This window comes from Sciurus vulgaris (genome assembly GCF_902686455.1).
Source record: "Sciurus vulgaris genome assembly, chromosome: 3".
In the NCBI taxonomy this organism is placed as follows: domain Eukaryota; kingdom Metazoa; phylum Chordata; class Mammalia; order Rodentia; family Sciuridae; genus Sciurus; species Sciurus vulgaris.
Window position 1 is genome coordinate 90,529,658 of NC_136463.1, and position 17,317 is coordinate 90,546,974.

Genomic DNA, 17,317 nt, shown 5'->3' on the forward strand with positions numbered 1-17,317 from the left:
ATGGAACACATTTTTTTGTATTCTTATTGCCTATTTGGATGTCTTCTTGATGTAGTACCTGCTCAAGGCCTCTATCGAGTCTTTTTGTTTTGTTTTTATGTATTTTTTCTTATTCCTTTGTGGGAATTCTCATATGTTCTGGGTCCTTAGATATTTGTATTACAAATATTTTCTCCTAGTCTGTTGCTTGTCTTTTCACTTTTTTGATGATTTTTGTTGGAATAGATGTTCTTAATTTTAATGAAGTTTTTCATATGTGAATAGTACTTTTTGGGTTCCATTTAAATCTTCACTTACCTCAAGGTCCTAAAGATATTCTCTCATGTTTTCTTCTGGAAACTTTAAAGTTTCCCCTATTGCATTTATGTTTGTGATTCACTTCAAGTTAATTCTCTATCTGGTATGAGGAAGAGGTTAAGATTGTTTTAAACTACTCTATCACCATTAGCAAAAAGATCTGGCTTTTCCCAGTGAGTGGCTAGTAGTGTTTTTTTTTTTTGTTTTGTTTTTTTTTTTTTTTTTGTAAGTCAAGTGACTATATGTGTTCATCTGTTTCTAGACTATTATGTTTCATTGGTTTTTCTATGCTTGTGCTGATAGTATACTGTCATTATCATTGCAGCTTGATAATAGGCCTTTCTATCTGATAGTATGAGTCTCCTTTGTTCTTCAAGACTATGTTGGTTATTCAAGATCCTTTGTATTTTTATGTTGAGAATCAACATGTCAGTTTCTAGTATAAATTTTCTTATTGCATTGAGTTTATAGATCCATTTATAGAGAATTGGCATTTTAGCAATATTGAGGCCTTGAAATACTCTTTGATCTTATTAAAGTAACTTTTATTTCATCTGTTTTAGTTTTCAATGTAAAGGTCTTGCCTATCTTTACAGTAGATGTGTTTTTTAACTCTTATTAGTAGTATTTAAAATTTTTTCATTTTCTAATTTTTTCCTTTATATATATAGTTGACTTTTGAGTTTTGACCTTTAATCTAGCAATTTCGATACATTCATTTATTATTTTTAGTAGTTTTAGGGTACTTGGGATTTTCTGTATTCAAAATCATGTTATCTAGTAATGAAGACGTTCAATTCTCATTTTTAATTCTTGTCTTATTACAGTGAGTAGGACCTCCAGTATTAGGGTTGAATACTAGATATCTTTTTCTTGCTTCCAACCTTATAAGGAAAGTGCGTGATAATCATGGAGACTATCTGATGTAGATATCATATTATGAAAGTTATATCCCTAGTTTGCCAGGAATTCATGAATAAGTATTTCATTTTATCTAATGCTTTTCCTGTATATTAAGGTGACCATATTTTATTCTCCTTTATTTGTTAATGTGGTGAATTGCAGCAATTGGTTTTTGATGATTAAAACATCCTTACAGCTGGATGTGGTGGTGTACACCTATAATTCCAGCAGTTCAGGAGGCTGAGGCAGGAGGATCTCGAGTTTGAAGCCAGCCTCAGCATAAGCAAGGCCCCAAGCAAGTCATTGAGACTGTCTCTAAATAAAATAAAAAATAGGGCTGAGGATGCGGCTCAGTGGTCAAGTGCCCCTGAGTTCAACCCCCGATACAAAAAAATAATAATAATAATACATTCCTGGAATAAGGCCCACTTAGGCATTTCCCATTTTCTTATAGCTGGACTTTTTTTTTTTTTTTTTTGTACTAGGGATTGAACCCAGGGGTGCTTAACCACTGATCCACATCCTTTTTTGAGGCAGGGTCTCACTAAGTTGCTTGGGTCCTCACTGAATTACTGAGACTGACCTTGAACTTGAAATCCTCCTGCTTCAGCTTCCTTAGTCACTGGGTTTACAGGTGTGTCCCACTATGCCTGGCCCGATTTGATTTTTTTTTTTTTTTTAAGGATTTTTATACCCATATATGAGAGGTACTGACCTTTAAATTTTCTTTCTTATAATGTCCTTGTTATTTTGCATTTCCTCTTTTTTATTTTCTGGACAACCATGACTATTAGTTGCCCACTTCAAATAATAATAGACTTCATATTCCATTGTTTCATAAGAAATCAAATAGTCTCCTGTGTTCCATTCATGTGGATGAAGATTGACCTAAAATGTATGGATAGAAAAGCTTAAAGATTTTACCTAATATTCTAGAGACAGAGCTAGAGGAGGAATCTGGTTCGGAGTCTTAAGCCAGTGAATCAGAACCATGCTAGTCATGACATTTGTCAGACAGATGTATTGTCAGACAGATGCATTTGTCAGACAGATGTATTGGATTCTTTTCTTCAGTTTGCTACTGGGCAAGGCCTTTTTCTCTACACCTCAATCACCTGTAAAACACCCTGATCCCCTCTCATTGATCACATGAGATCATGTATATGAGAAGACTTTCAACATATCCACAAGTAATATATATGAAAATATGTGGTCCTCATGCTGCTAATTCTCTTTTTCATGTTCTTCTCTGGTTTCACTTGGCTGAGATTTCTAGGTAGGAAGAGTTAGTCAGTATCCTTTCACCATCTGCTTTCTTCCTTCCCATCGTCTAATTTAGGGCTATAAGACAATTAAAAGTATCACCTTCTTAATAGAAGGAATGACTACCTCTGCTCTTAAGTGTAGTGCTTCAGCAGAAATCCATGTAATTTGTGAACTTAACTAGGTATGTTACTTTTTAAAAAAAAAGTAACTAGGTATTTTAATAAGCATAGTTTACCTTTGTCAAAGAGAAAGGGGATGAAGTTTGTAAGTATTTTAATTGTTAGTATTTCTTGAGCATGTACCAGGATTTATTATTCACTACCAGTCTCCAAAAAATTAAGTATTACCCAAGGTCATAGAGCCAGAATTCAGGCATGGGCATGTTATCTCTGGAGCCCAAACTTCTAACACTGCCACATGTCCTTACTGATTATCCATTACCCTGAGTATCAGCACAAGATTCTTGCTTAGTACTTGTCAGGTAATTAAGTGATACATATTCATCATAGAGCAAAGAAAATAAAAGCTCACATTCCATAACCAGAGAGGAATCACTGTAGAGCAAGTCACTCCCATTTTTTCTGTTACTTAAAAACCTTGTTGCAACTAGTTGATGACATATCAGTAGAACTTCATTTCTGTATCATAGTCATAAAAATGTGCAATAGACCCAAATTTCTCTTTTAGCTTCCAATACTTGGTTAAGGGAAACCTTGATGATCTTGGGTGGGGACATGAAAGTCATATTTATCCTTTTTACCTTTTTTATGTAGGTTCTGAAATTTTTGTGCATTTCTCTGAATTCTTTCAAATACATATCTTGTGACTACTAGGGCAGAAATAATTGTATTTATTCTATTTTTATAGTTACTCTTTGTCTAAAAAGAACTGTTCGTGAGCTTTGTCCTTTTGTACTTCACAGGAACCAGCACCTATGACAGAAGATCTGCTAGAAGAGCAGTCTGAGGTCTTAGCTAAATTAGGTACATCGGCAGAAGGGGCTCACCTTCGAGCACGCATGCAGAGTGCCTGTCTGCTCTCAGATATGGAGTCTTTTAAGGTGAGGCAGATTTGCAAAGCTCTGGGGTCTATTTTGAGCTATTCTGGGATGAAACTGTGAAAGTCACTTTACAAAGTATTGTGAAACCCTAATGTCGTTTTTTTTAAATGCTTGGATTTCATTAATAGTTACAGCACCCTCCCTCCATCCCCCCAAGGACATAGTCAAACTTGTTTCTTAAGTTTAAAAAAGAAAATAACCAACCTGATATTAATAGTGGAAAGTTGAGAATTGAATCATTTCTCTGTGTGTATTGGGATGTTTTCTTCCTTTGTGTATGTTCAGCCAATTTAATACAAGACTTTAGGAAGCCCTTAGGATTTGATGTGGGTCACTTCACTCAACACACCTTTGGGTGCTTACTGTTTTTTTCACACTGTAATTAGATGAGTAAGAAAATAGTGTTTACCTTCAGTAACAGTCTGAGGTCAAGGGAGATGTGTAAATGATTGTGATGAGTTTTCATAAGAAGGCAAGGGCAAAAAGGTGACTGCTGAGTGGGTCAGGAAAGTTTTCTCAGAAGAGTCCATGTTTTCGATGAGTATGTATTTGCTACTTGGAAAAGAATATTTTAGGTTTAGGCCTGTATATGGAACACACAGGATTCAGGTCATAGTGAAATATGGCTTACTAGTATAAAATCCCAGGAATGAAGAAAGGACTTTAGTTTTTTAGTTATGTGTTATTTGAAAGCAATAGCAGGTCCCCTCACAAATGGAACAGTCTCAATCTAAAAATCTGAAATGTTCCAAAATCTAAAACTACTTCAGTGCTGACGTGACAACACAGTGGAAAATTCTACATCTTTACTAAAAGGAAAAAAAATCTTTAATAAACCTCTAAAGGGCTGTATGTTTTCCTTGGAGATTAAAATGATATAGAAAATCTTTTATTCTGCCATGAGACAAGGAAAAAAAAAAAAAAGGTTGATACAATGGATAAAGAGAAACCAGCTGTCTCTCAGGGCAGATAGAAAACCAGAAATGTAACAGAAGGGAATTGGCCAGGTATGATGACACACACCTATAATCCCAGCTATTTGGGAGGCTAAAGCAGGAGGATCACAAGGTCAAGGCCAGCCTGGGCAACTTAGCAAGAGCCTGTGTCAAAAAGGTCTGGGGGTAGCTCAGTGGTAGAGTACTTATCCAGCATGTTCAAGGCCCTGGAAAAATCCTCGGTACTGGAAGAAAAGGTGAGGGGTAGAACTACTTGAGGGTTTGTGCACATAGCAGGAAATAGCAGCCTGCACAGCTATTGTTTTCCATCTTATCACTAACTGCCTTCTAGTTATCTGTCCTTGTGCTGCTACTGTGTCATTTACAGCGGCAAGTACAGGAAGAGATTCTGTATTGGAACCATAAGAATTTTTCCCCCTACAAACATACTGGTCCTTCATGTTAAAATTCTGTACAGACACTTTAGCACTGATTATGACCAAAACCATGGTTCCTTAAACTCTTTGAACTAACCTGGGAACCAGCAAATCTGTCATAACATTGTTTTTATCAGAAAATAGATTGTATTTCAAATAGCCAACCTACCAATGTGCCCCATGTGGAAAGAAGATAATGTATTTAAGGAAATACATAGTCAGTCTAAAATAAATGAGTTGCCTTTTTCATATAGGAATGACTTAGTATTAGGGGCCCTTGGGAGGCTCTCCAGAGCGTTAGATGAATACTGATTTGTGCCTAAGGCCCCTCACAATTCCACAAGGGCAGGACCTATTTTGGAGCCTGCCCTTGTAGAACATATCTATGAAGCAAGTCATAGCTAAAATAAGCCTCCACCCTCTCTTAGTAGTTGTATTTTCAGCCTGGTATAGTAAGGACAAGCAGAAAGAAGAATTCTGGGTAAAATACCTTTAACAATCCATAATGCAGGAACTCAATATCACTTTCTTATTAATGTTGTTCTCTCCAATCAAATGGCTATGGTGTTGCTTGGTTAAGATCCAGATCTTTGTATGTGAATCCTATCACTATCATGAAGTAATCTTGACCCACTACACCTCTCAGCAGTTCTTTGCTGCCATGGACTGTGATATAGCCCTTAGGAGTTTACATTGTTGAGTTAGTTGACCTTCCTCTGATTCCTCAGAAGGATTCCCTAAAGCCGTAGGAATCCTCAGACTGGTAACCCTTGAGTCCAGTGAGAAAAATCAACAGTTTTGTTCTTCATATTTAGCCCAGACCATTCTCATAACGTTGGTTTTCATGCCTCTCCTTAGTGTTCCAGTACAATTGACAATTTTGAAAACTTACCAACAGCACTGTGAAGTCTTTTTTATTTTTATTTATTTTTTGCTTGAAAGTAGATTCTGCAAGATTTTTGGCACACATCATCATTAATTCTATAGAATTGCCCACTAAATAAAACTTTTAATACATTTGGCTCCAGAAACCTGAAAAATAGTGTGAATTTCAATTCCTTAATAGCACAAAAGCAATTTATATGATGATAATCCGCTATATAAAGCACAAGAGTTTGATAGCTGAGTAGAATGAGTTTGAAGTTAGGTGATATTTATTACAGAACCAGTATTGATTTATTGAAGAAATCAGAACTTTTATATTGCTATTTTGATCATGATGTGTATTATTTAATTTACTTCAGTTTGCTTCTTACCTAAGTATGGAGCAGTTCTAATTTTAAACTGTTATGAAACAATCTGATTAATAAAATTATTTTCACTTCACATAAAGATTTTCCAAATACATCAATTGAAAATATTTTCTTTCTCAATAAAACCAAGATAGCAAAAAATAGAGTGCCTTTGGCACTTGAACATCTAATCTCCTTTAAAAGTGACACCCAGACTTATTAGATTTTAAAACTTAGAAGTGTGTGTGTACATGAAAGTATGATTTTGCAAACAAGCTTATAAGTAAATGTTGATTTTTATTTGATTTTGATGAATTTGGTGCCTCATTTTAGGCAGCCAATCCAGGATGTATTCTGGAAGATTTTGTGAGATGGTATTCACCCCGGGACTACATTGAAGAGGAGGTGATTGATGAAAAGGGTGATGTGATTCTAAAAGGAGAGTTGAGTGCCCGAATGAAGATTCCAAGCAATATGTGGGTAGAAGCCTGGGAAACAGCTAAACCAATTCCTGCTAGAAGGCAAAGAAGGCTCTTTGATGATACACGTGAAGCAGAAAAGGTAACTAAGTATTGGATCTCCAATACTAACATGCTCATTATTATTCTTGAATCTTAGAAACTTATCATGGGCACAGCTTTAGACACATGTGACAAGCAAAGCATTGAAATTCAATCAGCCTTTTCATATATCTTGTATTCACATTTAAGTTTAGAACTAGTGGCAAGAGGAACAATGAAAAGGCAGAGTTTATATGAAATGCTTACCATTATATTGTATTAAAATATATATCAAATACTAAATATGGGCATGTCCTTTGACCTAGCATTTCTACCAAAAAATTATTAAGGATATAATGAGAAACATACAAAGATATATGTGTATGAATGCTGTTCAACAAAGTTCTTGCGTTGGAATTGTGGTTCAGAGGTAGAGTACTTGCCTGGCATGTGTAAGACATTGGGTTCAATTCTCAGCACTGCATATAAATAAATTAAATAAAGGTCTATCAACAACTATAATAATTTTTTTTAAAAAAGTTCTTTAATGAAACAACTAAAGTTTCCAAAAATAGAGGCTTCAATAAGTTATGGTCTGTCCATGTAGGAGAGTGCTTTGCAAACCATTAAAACATATTTGGGGTTCTGGAGAATAGTGGCACCTGCCTGATAACAGCTTGCCCTGCACATCTTGCATCCTCCACTACCCATGAGTTCAGCAATTAAATAAATCTATGCCTTCAGCCTTACTAGGGGGTAAAAATTACAGTAACATTCAAATTAATAGTGGTGCAATAAACCAAATTCCAGTGGAGTTCCTGCTGCTGTAAGCCTGTGAATATAGCAAGTGGGGACAGGGAGTCTTACGAAGAAGAGCCAAGAGATAAACAGAAATTAAACGTCATTCCCAAAGAGAAAGATTTAAAATCAGGTGCCAAAACACTAAAACCAGGTAGGACTTGGTAGCTTATAGCACTGGCTACAAGGAAGAGGTTTAAAAATAACAGGACTAAGCCAGGCGCAGTAGTGCATGCCTGTAATCCCAGAGGCTCAGGAGGCTGAGATAGGAGGATCACGAATTCAGAGCCAGCCTCAGCCAGTGAGGTGTTCAGCAACTCAGTGAGTCCCTGTCTCTACATAAAATACCAAACAAACAAACAAAAAAAAAACGACTGGGGATATGGCTCAATGGTTGAGTATCTTGAGTTCAGTCCCTGGAACCACTCCCCCAAAAAAAAAGACTGAAAGGGGAGTCTTGGAGAGAATCAGTCATATGCTACATAATGTTGTTTTAGTCATCAGTGAATCACATATACCAATATGGTCCCATAAGATAATAATGGGGTCAAAAAACACCTATTACTTAGTGTTAATAGCCATGAGAACACTGTAGTGCAAGGCATTTATTATTCTCGTGTTTGTGGTGTTAATACCAAACCAATTATGCTGCCCATGTGTAAAAGTATAGCACATAAATTACAAACAGTACTTTATAATAGATCACTGTGTTGCAGATGTATGTACTTTGCTAGTATACTCCTAGCTTAAAAAAAATAAAAGTTACTGTAAAATAGCCATGTTACACAGGTAGCAACCTCATATGTCTCATGTTTACCATGTCTCTTGATTGCATCAAGAGGCCTTGTCAAGTTATTGACATACCATTTAGGTTTGTGCAAGTCTGATGTTCATACACAATGAAAGAGCCTAATGATGCATTTCTCAAAACGTATCCCTGTCATTAAGAGATGCATGACCGTATACAGAGAAGGAATGACATCCACTGAAAAATTAAATAAAAAAATAAGCAAAAATTAAGGATCCTGCAAAAATGAAAGAAAAAGAGGACTATGAACCTCCCCAACCCCATTTCCATTAAAGAAGCCATGCCAAAGAGGGCATTTTTAAATTGACTGACATTGCCAGGAATAGAAAAGAAAAGAACAGATCATGTTCATACAGAACTACTTTAAAAAACAAAATATGCAAAGCAGATCATTTCAGCAGCCACAAAGCAGAAGAAAATTATACCATTACACTTCAAACAAGTATGGAGGATGTTTAATAAGAAATACTAAATTCAAGAGCAGAAATGGACCCAAAAAAAAAAAAAAAAAAAACCACAAAGAAATGAAACTTAAATTAATTTAACTTGGGATAAAAGAAAAAGACAATCATATCAAAAATGACAATTATAGGGGACTAGAAAGAATAGATTCATATTTAATCAAAGGCATTAAGAAAAAGCTAGAAAACAGCCCAAGAGAATCAAAGTGAGATAAAGGAGTTGGAGAGAAAGTAGAAGTGAAATGAAAGGCTAGAATATAACAATTTTTGTCAGTGTCCTTATGTTCATTTTATTAGTTTTCTTGAAGAAAAATCACAATCCTAAGAAACAATATTTTCCCAGAAAATTTGAATCTACATATTGAAAGGGTTCACTAGGGACAGGGAGAAACTGACCAGAAGCAATAAATCCAAAAGACAGCATTATAAAACTACTAGATTGTATTTTTAAAAAATCTTCAGGATCTCCAGGTAAAAAAATAAAAGAAGAACATTAAATTTCTCAAAAGGAGCATACAAAGAAAGGCAATGTGGAGCAACCTTTCCAAGAAATTTAAGGGAAAAGAGTGAACTAAGGATTTTATATCCAGCCAAAATATCTAACTATTACCAAACCTGTAAAAAACGTTTTCCTGAGTTTTTGCATATTCAGTACTACATACTGAATCCTTCCTAAGGAATCCACTAGAGCTGTACAGTCATACAGAACTTTCTGTATTAGAAATGTTCTGTATCTATGCTGTCCAAAATGGTAGCCTCTGGCCACATGGCTTCCATGAATACTTGAAATCACAGTAACTGAATTTTTAAATGGCCACATGTGTCCATTGACAACCTTATTGAATAATATAGTCTAGAAGAATGAATCTTGTGCAATTAAGAGATGACTGAGAAAACTTCAGCAAAGGACTGATGGTGAACATGTCACTTATTTAATTTAGAGCTAAGACTCAAGGTGAGGACATAGAAAACAACTTAAAAAAATGGTACTAAAAGAGGAAATAAATAGAAAAATCATTGATTCTTACACAGAAAATAGATGGTAATCAGAGGATACCATTTAAAATTGTTAGACTATATTATAAAGGACTTAAAAGTATAAAGGAATTAAGAGCATCGCAAAAGTTATTAAGACAAGGATATCCATTAGAATAAAAATGTAAACCCTTCCAAATATCAAAGTAAATTTTTTTAGACGGCAAAGAAAAAAACAATAAATATTTACCAATAAGAGCAAAAGAAAGAGAGCTGGGATATAACTTAGAGGTGGGATATAACTCAGAGGCCTAGCATGTACAAGTCAAGTTTTGGTTCCCTGCTCCACATAGTAAATTACTAAAAAGAAATGAATTAAAACAAATGAATTCCTTACTCAAAAACCTAAGAAAACAACAAAGTAAAACCTAAAGAAAAAATACAAAAACAAAAACAGAAAAGCAGATTTAACAAACTTAGTTCTTTCTAAATTAAAAAAAAAAAAAAAGATGAACCATTAACTATTTGAATCAAGAAAAGCACACATACAAAATAAATGACAAAAGGGACAAATAACTGATAGAGGAAATATTTGTTTTTAAAAGCTGCTTTGTACATCTCTCTGTATAAAAAATTTGAAAACCAAGTCAAATTGCATGATTTCCTAGGAAAATAGAGTATACCAGACAGCATGTAAAGAGACCAGTTTACATAGAAGAAATAGAGAACAGTTATCAACTACCACATAAAATAGCACCAGGCCCAGATTGCTTCCAAAAGAAATTGAACTAAATATTGAAAAACCACGTATAGTCCCAACACTGCATAAATTGTTTAAACATAGCAATGGAGGAAATTTCCAAATTTTTACTAATTGTTAACACTGGTAGCTAATCAACTGATACAGATAGCATATTAAAAGAATAGGCCAGTAATACTTAAGAAAATTGATTCAAAAATCCCAAGTGAACAGATTCTTAATAGAACGTTTAGAAGATGATACATGTTGACTGAATATAAGGATGATCATGTGGAAGTCTATTTACATAATTCATTTCATTAATGGGTCTTTATATCATTATCTTCATATGTGCTGAAAAAATCTTTGATAAAATATATACGAACTTTGGTCCTTAACCCTCTGATAAGGGGAGACCCCAGAGATCTAAGGAAGAAACAAGGATGCCTGTTACCTCCACTGCCATTAAACATTATTCTAAAGGTAGCAGCCAATGTAATTAGATAGAAGGCAGAGACTTAAAATTACCTAGAGGAACTCTCTAGGTGACAGTGTACGTACCTAGAAAAATCTAACAAAAGAATTTGCCAAGATAGCAGGATATAAAACTAATATACAGCACTCACTAGATTGATATGCATAAGTCAGAAGATTTTTTTACAAGAGGGAATAAAAGGTTTGAAATCTGAAGGAAGGAAAAATGAAGCACTACCCAAATATATCTGAACAAATAGATACCTGTTGTTCTTAGTTAGGAAGCCTCAACATCATTAAGGTCAGCTCTCCTTAAATTAAGTTATAAATTTAGTGCATTCCTAATTTAAAAAAAAAATGTCAAGAGGCTTTCTTATGGAGACAGAGAAGTTTATACTAATGTTCATTTGGAAAAACAGACATTAATAGTGACTGCTAATCAGTTTCTTTTTGGAGTAATGAAAATATTCTAAAGTTAATTATGGTTGTACAACTCTAAATATACCTAAAACCATTTAATTTTCTGCTTTAAGTGGGTGAATTATTATTTTTAAAAAACATACAAGACTATCTGAGAACAGATTGCAAAGGAAGAACTATGTGAGGGTAGGGGAGATACTAGTCCTACCAGATATTAAAGCATACTTGATATTTAAATTATGTGTTAATGGTACATAGTATAGCCCAATGAAACAGTTTAGAAAGTCTAAAAATATTTATGGAAATTTAGTATGTGATAAAGATGGCTTCTCAAGTCACTGGGACAAAAATTACCTTCTTAATAAATGGTGTTAATACAGGTTAAATTATATCTCTCACACCACACTCAAGAATGGACTAAAGATGAAATCATGTGAGTACTAGAAGAAAACATGGATGAAATCTAACCTGGGTCTAGGGAAAGGTTTTCTGATTAGATTTTAACATCCACATTGAAATTTAAAATTTATATAAAATTAAACTCTTGCATGACAAAGAAAAACAAGTTAAATGGCAAATGATAAACAGGTATTTATAAACTAGGAGAAATTTGCATATCACAAAGGGCCAAAATACTAGAAATATGAATAAATAACTCACCCAAAATAATTACCCTTACCTATCAAAAGATGTTCTACTTCATAATAAAAGCAATGTAAATTAAAACTTCAGTAAATTAATATTTCTCACACACCAGTTTGTCAAAAATTCTAAGGCTTAACAAATTCTATTAGACCATTCAGCAACAGGCACTCATACATTGCTGATGAGTAGACAAAATGGTACAACCCCCATAGCGGGGAATTTGGCCATATCTTACAAAATCTACTCATCTACCTAGGAATCCCACTCCTACAAATTTAGCCCCTTTCCGTCCCCCTTTGCTGGGGCTGTACTGGCACGTGCTAATAAGCAAGCGCTCTACCACTAAACTATACCCTCAGCCCACCCCAGTACTTTTTTTTTTTCCACCCCAGTACTTTTAAAAATACAAAAATACAAATGTACTAGGTTCATTTATAAGTTGTTCATTTCTGCATTACTTGTAAAGTGTAAAATATCAGACCACCTAAACGTCACACCGTTTTGTTGAATAAACCATAGTTCACCTACATAATGGAATACTATGTAGCTGTGAAAAAATGGAGGGCAGGGGCACAGAGATCTCTACTAACTGATGGGAAATGGTTTCTAGGATATGTTTTTAAAAGAAAAGGGAACAAAAGAACATATATAGTATGCTACATTTTGTGTAAAATAAGGAGCAGTAAGAAATCATATATATTCTTTGCAAGAAGAAATTCAGTAGGGATAAACAAAAATATTGAGGTTAGTTACCTAGAAGGGAGAAAAAATAGAAGGAATATGAAAGGGAATGATACTTAGAAAAGAGTGTACTTTCTGTATGCTTTTGACTTACAGAATAATGTTAATGTTCTTTGTATTAAAATATTAAAATAATAAGGTTAGGAAGAAGAGAAATATACTAAAATTGAAAGCAAACAGAGACAAATTAACTCAGCTGTATTTCACATGCACAGTATAACCACACTGAAGGGGGCTTGAGGTGGGAGGAAAAATATCTAATTCATGTGAGCTATGGACATCCAAGATATGTTTGTATACCCACGGATGTGGTAGGGGATAGGACACAAATAAATCTTGAACCCTTCTTTTTCTAGGTTTGTTTTTTTTTTTTTTTTTTTTTTTTTTTTTGGGTAATGACATGAGTGAAACAATGTATTAGAGAGTAAATGAGTAATTAAATACCTTGGTGCTATTGGAGGCCACAATTCTCACTGTGAAAATGAGATGCAAATATGGGATTGAAAAAGGCAAGGAAGAACCCATTGGCAATGAATTGGAACTGGGAGGTATTAATGTAGACTTACAGGTTTCTAAAATAAGGATAGATATGAGTGTATGCAAATATGTAATTAGGTATATGTAGATATACAAGCATGTTTTCTAGATCTCTTCTAAAAGCACTGGCACCACATTAACAGTGGGTACATATATGTTGATATCTAAAACACTGTTTATTAAAAGTTACCATGCTTTTTCTCAGAGAAATGACTGGTTAGGTAGGCACAGTGCCACACACCTGTAATACCAGCTAGGCAGACTGAAGCAGGAAGATTACAAGTCTGAGACCAGCCTGGGCAACTTATAAAGACCCTGTCTCAAAATAAATATAAGGGCCAATATTGCTTAATGTAAGAGTGCTTGCCAAGCATGCAAGAGGCCTTGAGTTTGATTTCCAGTAATGAAGTAGGGGGTGGGGAAAACTGCTGGTTTTATGGGTAGAGCAGGGAAGGTATAAGATGAGCCTGGAATATGAATATTGCTAGAAAGTAAGGAAGTACTCAAAAAAAAAAAAAAAAAGAGGGAGGTATTTCATAAGGAGCTAGATTGAAGAGACTCTTATTGGCTAATCTGGGGCAGTTTGCCAAATAATTAAGGACAATAATGAATTATAAACCATTGAATATATATATAAAGAAATGGGGAAGAAGGGAGAGCATTTCTTGTAGAACAAAGAAAACTGGTAAAGGTGGAGGATATGTTGGAGTTGGAAACTTCATTTTACAACCATATGCATAGTGATGATTGGTTTAGGCAAGAGTCATCACTAACTTTTAAGTCTAAGTGAAAGTTTGGGTGAAGAGCACCATACTTGCATGGTTTTAAAGTGTTTTCCTTAAGATTGCTTCTGCTTTGCAAGGAAATAAATAGTGGCTATATTCTGACAAAATGGAACAGTACTTTCAAAGGATGATCACACTATCACCACCAGTAAAGAGCAGATGGAGATCATGTACATGAGAATTGTAATGCTCTGAAAGACCCAATACTACTTAGGGTACTGTTTGGTCCAGGAATGCATAACATAAATCCAATTATGAGGGAACATTAGATAAACCCAAAATGAGAAACATTCTGTTTTCAAAAGAGCTTTAAAAAAAGACTCCATACAATTTTGAGGATATGTTAAAGGGACACAGGAGCCAATTGACAGAGCTCCCAGTGGCCATCACATGAGCAATTTGAGCAACAAATACAGGTCCAAGTAGAAAATAAATATCCTTGAGTCATACTGATATAAATAAATGAGTTAGAAGAGACAGGTCTGTGCAGATTTCTAAGCAATCTTAAGGAGGTAGAGTACTCCAGGTGCAAACTTTACAAAGTGACTTCTTCCAAGGAATGCAGTGTGCAAAAGGAAGAGAGTTATAGTGCATAAACCTGACAGCACTACCTTGGCCAGGTAATGAAGGTTATCAACAACAAGGATAAGCCACATATCACACTCTTGATGTGATATGAAGAGAATGGCACTTTACTGCTTTGGTCTTCCTCCCCAAAACAGGTAACTCATCATGAGAGAAATATCAGGTAAAGCCCAACTAAGGGACTTTTTATGAAATAGCCAACTTGATCTCCTCAAAACTGTCAAGGTCGATAACAACAAGGAAAGTCTGAAAAACTGTCATAGCCACAAGGAGCCCAGAAAAATGACTATAAAATGTAACATGATACCCTAGATGGGATCCTGTAACAAGAAAAGGACAGATAAAGTCTAAGAAAGTTGAGTATATGAATGTTAACAATATTATTTATAATGACCAAAAGATCAGACAAACACAAGTGTCTATCAGCTGATGAATGGAGAAAGAAAAATGATCTCTCTAAACAATGGAATCTTCAACCATAAACACAAAGTACTGATATGTGTTGCAACAATGGAAGAACCTCAGAAAGATTATGCTAAGTGAAAGAAGCCAGAAAAAAAGTCATATACCACATTATTCCATTTGTATGAAATCAAAGAGACAGAAAGTTAGACAAGTAGTTGCCAGGGAATGGGGATAGGGTGGAGGGAATGGCTACTACTTCCAGAACAAACTTAGATAATGAAATTATCTAGTGGAACTATCTGGAATTAGATAATAGTGATAATTATTTAACCTTAAAAATATGCTGAAAACCTATATCCATGTACATGTAGCGTATAAACCTATAAGTGTGCTAAATCCCATATGCATCCATATGTCTGTTTAAATGGGCATAGAAACATGTCTAGGAAGATAAACACAAAGATGTGTTGTTTTGGGGAAGGAGAATTTCCACATTATGCTTCCTGTATTTATTTATTTTTGAAATCTGACCTTTATCAGTTAGGCTACTTTAAAAAATTATACTTCTTTGTTTTTACCACTGTTGGTTAAAAGTAGCTTAAAGGTAGAGTCCATGTATTGTACATACTTCTCCATGTTTTTATAATGAGAAAAAAATAAAGCAGTTTCATTTTGGGAAAAAACTCAATACCAAAACAACTAAAACAATTTGGGGAAGGTCATTAATATTTAGAAATACTGAAAAAAGCAGGTTACAAAATAGTATTTTACATATTTAATACTAGTGTCCTTTATATATTCCTTTAAAAAAATCCTAGAATGAAAATGCTGTGTCATTCTCCTTGTGTTTTCCTAATTCACATGTATGACTTGGAAGCAGGAAAAAATTGAGAATATTTGGTATTATTAAAGATGAAGTTAAGTGTTTTCAGTGACAACATGCTTACCTTTGGGAGTGGTACTTACCTGGGTGAGTAGTGGTAGGTAGCAACAGAAGAGAGCTGTTCTCTCCTGCCAGGATGTGGTTGAGGTGGAGAATTCTGTACTTTGGTAGGTGGCTGCTTCATGCTTTGGCATCTGCAGTGATCATCATGTAACTTTGTGCCTCCTGCAGGTGCTACACTACCTAGCATTCCAGAAACCTGCAGACCTCGCTCGGCACCTGTTACCTTGTGTGATTCATGCAGCTGTACTCAAGGTAAAGGAAGAAGGTAAATGTCTTATTTGATGAGTCGTTACTTCTTTTCTAAAATGGAAGTATATTAGGCTTAATTTATTTAACAATGACTTTGATCTTTTTAAAACCAGAAACTCTGGAAAATATTTCTTCTGTTAAGAAGATTATAAAGCAGATCATATCTCATTCCAGTAAAGTTTTGCACTTCCCCAATCCAGAAGACAAGAAATTGGAAGTAAGTTTAATGTAGTTTCAGAATCCTGCCACATGTTCATCTTACTTGGCAATAATTATTTTAAAGACATGTTTTTAAATGACTTTGCTTTTTGCTGTTTTTCAATGTATGTCTCTCTCTTTTCCACTGTTAGGAGATCATTCATCAAATTACTAATGTGGAAGCTATAATTGCTAGAGCCCGGTCCCTGAAAGCCAAATTTGGAACTGAGAAATGTGAACAAGAGGAGGAAAAGGAAGATCTTGAACGGTAATTGCAATTTGTTTACCTCAGTTTTGTCCCTTTAGCCACCATTCTCTTTTGAAAATTTAGAATAGTGAGATTCTTTTGTGGTGTTCCTACTTTATTTGAAACAAGCATTCACTAGAGAGAGAAATAATCATCCTAGGGTTTGAACTCAGCTCCAAGTTTCTGCCGGGTGTTTCCATTTCTCCCACTTTCAGAACTGGTCTAGCAGAGCCTCTCTTTTCTAGGGTCCTTTCCTTCTGGAGATGTGGTGCCTGAGGTTTCCTGTGGTGGAACTGTTAACTCCATTATTCATAGTGCTCCACACTTGGTTCTCAGCAGTCCCTGTTCCTCAACCATCACGCAGTGTTCTGGAACTATACACCTGCTCTCTATTCCTAGTTATTTTAAACAATACTTATCATAACAAAGGCATATATCCTATGTATCTTACAAATATGTTTTGAAATCGTGAAGAGAGCTTGTCCCAGATGAGGCAAATGATTGGGGCAGCCTCTCAGTTTTATGAGACTCAATTCTTTTACCAGCAGAGTCTATCACTGTAAGCTCGTGTCCATGTTTTGCCCATGTTTCTTTGTTTGTTTGTTTGTTTGTTTGTTTTTATTGTAAACAAATGGGATACATGTTGTTTCTGTTTATACAGGGAGTAACAGCAT

At 34.9% G+C, this 17,317-nt stretch overlaps 1 protein-coding gene across 3 annotated transcripts in view; it reads left to right on the forward strand.

Annotated features, from left to right (window-relative positions):
- The window catches only part of RAB3GAP1 (RAB3 GTPase activating protein catalytic subunit 1), a 102,003-nt gene that overhangs the window by 73,858 nt on the left and 10,828 nt on the right, over positions 1-17,317 (forward strand). For all 3 annotated transcript variants that reach the window (XM_079135620.1, XM_079135621.1, XM_079135622.1), the window contains 5 exons: positions 3,389-3,526; positions 6,464-6,691; positions 16,118-16,214; positions 16,312-16,415; positions 16,549-16,664. In XM_079135620.1, the coding sequence (XP_078991746.1) occupies positions 3,389-3,526; positions 6,464-6,691; positions 16,118-16,214; positions 16,312-16,415; positions 16,549-16,664 (683 nt within the window). The remainder of the gene's footprint in view (positions 1-3,388; positions 3,527-6,463; positions 6,692-16,117; positions 16,215-16,311; positions 16,416-16,548; positions 16,665-17,317) is intronic.